We start from the raw sequence: 5,000 nt of genomic DNA on the forward strand, positions 1-5,000 counted from the left end.
GCACCGACGAAGCACTGGGCCGTGTGGACATCGTAGATCCGTAGCACGTTATGATCCGTTCCGACGGCCATATAATCGCCGGTCGGATGGAATGCTAGGCAGCGTACCTGCGCACAATCGCCCAGCACCTTGTGGGCCTTCTTGATCGAAGGTTTCGAGATGTCGAACAGCTTCACGGTACAATCGCGCGATGCCGATGCCAGGATGCGACCCTTCGGGTGGAACTCCAGGTAGGACACCTCATCCGTGTGATCGTACAGTGTGCGGATGACGGGATGGGCATGCTGCTCCCGCCCCGTCTCCATATCATCCAGCGACGATTTGGCCAGCATCCGATCGACGTCCAGTATTTTGATACTCGCATCGACACTGCCCGTGGCCACGAGTTGCCCATCGGCACTGAAACATCCGGCACGGCAGGCCTGCTTGTGCGAGGTAACGTACGCCGTCTCGTACGAGGCCGGTTCGGGTGCCAGCGTTGAACCCTCTGTTTCGAACTCCAGATCGAGGCCACAGGGCAAATCGTCGAACAGATTGCTTTCCTTCGACTGGTCGATCTGGGTCGCCTGTTTGAAGATGTTCATCAGCCGATCGCTCGGTGGACACGGTGGATCGGCCCGTACCACTTTCGTCAGTTCCACCGCAACGCCATGGTGCCCATCGTAGAAGAGCTGGCTGGAAGTGATGGAACCGCGGTAATTATTACACTCTCCAGCAAACCGGTGTTGCACTGTTGCCATACCTGATCATCATACGGTAGAGTTGCTCACGGCATTTCAGAAGATCCTTATTTTCCGCCGGTTCCTGGTCTTTCATCTTGGTGCCGCTGAAAATTCCGAAATCTCGAAATGATGCCGAAAAACAAGTAGGCGGCTGTAAACAAACGCGGTTTGTCAAGTTTTTTTTTTCTCGGTTATTTCTGGCTATCTGGGATCTGTCAAAAGCAAAGGGCAAAAAATCATAACAAACCCCGCATGAGGTAAGACCGCGGTGCCGGGTCTGAGAAAAATTGCGTTTTTTTGGTGAAAACTAAAAGCGGAAATACGCAAAATGGCCCTACTGGTGCGCTACATCACCCTGCCACAGTGGTCACGAACGGCCCAGACACTGGGCTATCGTATGCAATCGACAGCACCGCGCTTGGTGAACGAAGATCGTGGAGGTTTCGGGCAGGATGAAGGTTGGTAGCGAGCAAACGGGACTCCCGGTGCGGTCTTTGATTAATAATTCCCGTTTGGTTTGTGTTTCAGAATTCCGTGTATTAAACTTGCGGCAGGTGAAAAATCAACGTGCAGCTCGCCGAAAGGCAATCCGGCCGGATGTACCCCCACCACGGTATGTTTTTGTCCCTTCGCGTGTTCGCGTTGAAGAAACTCCAATGACGCACTCCACACTCCCTTTACAGGTCACAACAGATGGCAACGGATCAGGATTGGGGTGCGGTTTGGCCCGGACCCCGTAGCTTCCATCCTGCCTCCGTTCCACTGCCCCTTCGGCAGGGTTACGCGACCAAGAAGAACCAGATGGCACCGGGCAAGTTTGCGAACGCGGAATTGATAAAGATTCCCAACTTTCTGCACCTCACACCACCGGTCATTAAGCGGCAGTGCGAAGCGCTGAAACAGTTCTGCACACCCTGGCCGAAGGGACTGGAGTCGGAGGAGAAGATGCGAAGGCACTTCCCGTTGACCTGCATTACGGCTGATTACTGTCATGCGCTACCCACGATACGCAATCCGTTGTCGCGCATCGTCACCGTGCAGCTACAGCTCGGTGCACTGCAGCTCGATCGTCATGCCAAAGATAAGCTGCTGCGGTTGGTCGGTGAACGGTATGATGCTGAGAGTGATGTGCTGACGATCGTTACCGATCGTTGTCCGCTGAAGAAGCAGAACTACGACTATGCGATCTACCTGATCACAGCGCTGTACCACGAGTCGAACGTGGTGGAACCGTGGGAAGCGACCAAGAGCGAAGCGGATATGGAGTATTATGATTTTGAACGGAATTGCAGCAAAAAGAATGCCGAAGCGACGCTGAATTGGGGTAGGAAGGAGGGTGATGCGGACTGGGCGCCCTGCCCGAGCGAGTTCGCCGATGCCGTGGCGAGGCTGTTTAACGACGGGGAAAACGCTTATAATTTGGACAAGTATAAGGAGCAATCGTTAGCCCTGTTGGGACTTCAGGCACCCGCAGCCGTAGCAGCGCAGTAGCATTTTGTGTTCGTAGTGTAGGATGTGGACGGAGCAGAAGATCGCTAGAAATGTATAATGTAGTCCTCGGCAGGAGGATGCAACAAATTGTCTTGTTTTAGTGGAATAATTTCGGTTTTCAAAGAAATGAATAATGAAAGTTGGGAATAATGTAGATGTTTCTCAAATACTCAACGACCTTTTTTTTCTCATCTAGTAATCCATTTTTTGTAATTGCGTGTTTTCAAAACATCTCGGTTTTCAGATTTTTAAGGTATGTTATGGATCATCTGTGCTATGAATTCGCGAAACATGCGTTACACATAAATTGATGCATGTTGTTTTGGTGAATTTCGCTAAAGATTTTCCATTTTTTCCAGTTCGATTTTATACGTTGTGTAACCTAAATCTGTCTTGTTTTACTTTCACGACGACGATGAACTAAATAATTGGCCGACCAATTCGGAGAACCAAGACCCAGGACAAGGACCGTCAATCTTAGAACATGAAGGGCTCTATTGTGTTCACTTGGCATGTGTAGCGGAACGAAGCCCTGCGGTGGGTTGCGAGCTCGATGTGAACAGATAAAACTCGCAATTCGAGACCATCTTATGGCTAGTAGTGCTTGCGATCTGATCGTTTTATGTTCCTCATTCGTGCTAATTCGATCTACCAAGGAAGTCAACAGTATGTATCACGTGTTTCCGCTTATGATGATCACCGGTGGTTTAGTGTCGCTTGTTTCCGGTAAAGTGGTACAACAACCATCGTTAGGAAGTGGCCCTGTAACATCAACATTTTCCCCGATCAACGATCGTCAACTGGGTAGCCAAGAAGCGGTAGACTACCTACCTGATCGTAGTAGTAGTAGTACGGACCTTCCGTACGAGATGGTTGCGCATTCAAATTTCAACAACCGTTTGCTATTTAATCGGACAATCCCGGCGAACCGGGACAAGTTTACGGATAATTCAATGAAACGTCGGACACGCCACACCCCGGGTGTTTCGCATGCGTCTTCCTCTGTAGGACCTTCACGCTACTACGACAGCTACGGTGACTGGCACGGAGGAGCGACCGATCAGGGACATCAGTGGCCGCATCTGCATTCGCATTACGAAGGACACCAGCATCATCAGCATCATCAGCATAGTAGTTGGCCCTGGAAACCGCCTACTTTTGGAGCGATTGATTGCAACGGCAGCCTACTGAGTCTGCAGCTCACCCTACTGCAACCATTGATGCTTCTCGGGACGCTCTCCTTCGTCGTTTGTCTCGTTAACGCGCTGCTAGGGTTGGTGGATAAGGTGAAGCTACCCTCGTTACGCTCCCAAGATGAGCAACCTGTTGGACTCGGGTTGGCTGGAACCCCCGCGGGACCGAACGAGCTGTTGCTTGGCCACCTTTACCAAATCCTCGGAGGAACGATTGGCGGCGGTCTGGCGGAGCAACATGTGGGTAACGGCACCGATCATGGTAGACTGTGATTGTGTGGTGTTCGTCGGCAATACAGTGCGTATTAGTGTATTAACCAGTTTATGTTAACCAATCTTTTTATACAGTTTTTATTCTGTAAAGTAGGTTAAAGTAGGTTCATTCTCGTAGACATTATATTTCAATTACTTTGCAAAGTATATAGTTTTTTGAAGTGTGATGAATTCACAAACTGTTCTCAAACTTACCTTTTGTTTCAATGGCTTGCGAGGAATATAACTGAAAGAAAGAAAAAAGGGTGCACACAAGGTGCTTCACTCTAGCCATTCTATTGAGAAAGACACGAAAAACACGATACAACCGTAACACCGAAATCTTTTAATGATGTTTTAAAACATTTATTGTATCTTACTTCTGCTGTTTAGTTTAGGGTTCTTTCCACTCTCGCCCCGGGTTCTGTGGGGGGAGTCCGACACGTTATAATGTTTATATGCTCAACATACAGGTATTTCATCTAATCCTAGGGACAGAAAATGGATGTGTGACTCTGTGCGTGTGTATGTGTGGGTGTGTGGATTTGCTGTTGGCCTTTGCCTAGGCTTACGGCAAACAGCCTTCTTTCACCCGACAGAGGATTATGCATCGTCACCATCTAGACCGCTGGATGGTCTAGGACACTGGCTGGCTGGCTGGCTGGCTGGCTAGCTGGTGGTGTTGGTAGCGACAATAGTTGCTACTTTCACATCACCACCATATGCACTGCATTGGGTATCAGCAGTGTGTGTCTGTGCGGCAAAGTTCTTTCATCTCCTCTATCTCCTCCCTATATCTTACACTCGCGGTCCTGCGAGGCCCTTGCGGCGGGTCTCTTTTTTGGAGTTAAAAACACAACAACAGCGCATGCATGCATGGTTCATGGATTTTGAATTCGCTCAAAGCTAAACCGTCCTTTCGTTCTAAATACATCCGAGTCCACCACCCTCCACTTCCGGTTACAATTCATTCGACATTCTTTCTTCGGCACAATACACCGTTACCGCACACATCATATATGTGTGCAGGGGGCGGCACTCAGGTGCACCCCCTTCAGAGTTTTGCATTTCGTTAGATAAAATACATTTTGTTTTCAATTATACAGCAGGACTAAAGGTAAAACAATCTTTGCGGGGATTCCTACATATTATTAGCTACATTACATTATCAGCAGACAGCATTATCAGTTGCGATCCACCACTTTTTCTTTCTCGCGTTCTCTCTTCCCCCTTCTCTTCTTCTATCATTGCCCTTCTTTGTCCTGCCCGGGGGGGTTTGGATTACATGGTAGAGAAGGACTTTTGATGTTTTTTTTTATGGCGATTAGAGGGGTCATTTCGC

At 49.0% G+C, this 5,000-nt stretch overlaps 3 protein-coding genes across 3 annotated transcripts in view; 1 reads left to right on the forward strand and 2 right to left on the reverse strand.

Moving 5' to 3' along the window:
- The window catches only part of LOC125954731 (cleavage stimulation factor subunit 1), a 1,479-nt gene extending 609 nt beyond the window's left edge, over positions 1-870 (reverse strand). Inside the window, exons 1-2 of the mRNA XM_049685254.1 lie at positions 743-870; positions 1-675 (exon numbers count right to left, since the gene is read on the reverse strand). The exon at positions 1-675 is cut by the window's left edge and continues 609 nt beyond it. Of these exons, the coding sequence (XP_049541211.1) occupies positions 1-675; positions 743-816 (749 nt within the window). The 5' untranslated portion in view covers positions 817-870. The remainder of the gene's footprint in view (positions 676-742) is intronic.
- A 97-nt stretch (positions 871-967) lies between these two features.
- LOC125954733 (28S ribosomal protein S35, mitochondrial) lies at positions 968-2,335 on the forward strand. The gene is made up of 3 exons (XM_049685257.1): positions 968-1,180; positions 1,251-1,335; positions 1,406-2,335. Exons 1-3 carry the CDS (start codon positions 1,051-1,053, stop codon positions 2,211-2,213), a joined length of 1,023 nt encoding a protein of 340 aa, XP_049541214.1. The 5' UTR covers positions 968-1,050; the 3' UTR covers positions 2,214-2,335.
- A 1,679-nt stretch (positions 2,336-4,014) lies between these two features.
- The window catches only part of LOC125954729 (putative uncharacterized protein DDB_G0291608), a 61,176-nt gene continuing 60,190 nt past the window's right edge, over positions 4,015-5,000 (reverse strand). The window contains exon 3 of the mRNA XM_049685252.1: positions 4,015-5,000. This exon is cut by the window's right edge and continues 1,292 nt beyond it. The gene's annotated coding sequence lies outside the window, so the exon portion shown is untranslated.

The sequence above is a fragment of the Anopheles darlingi genome, chromosome 3, assembly GCF_943734745.1.
Source record: "Anopheles darlingi chromosome 3, idAnoDarlMG_H_01, whole genome shotgun sequence".
NCBI classification, from domain to species: domain Eukaryota; kingdom Metazoa; phylum Arthropoda; class Insecta; order Diptera; family Culicidae; genus Anopheles; species Anopheles darlingi.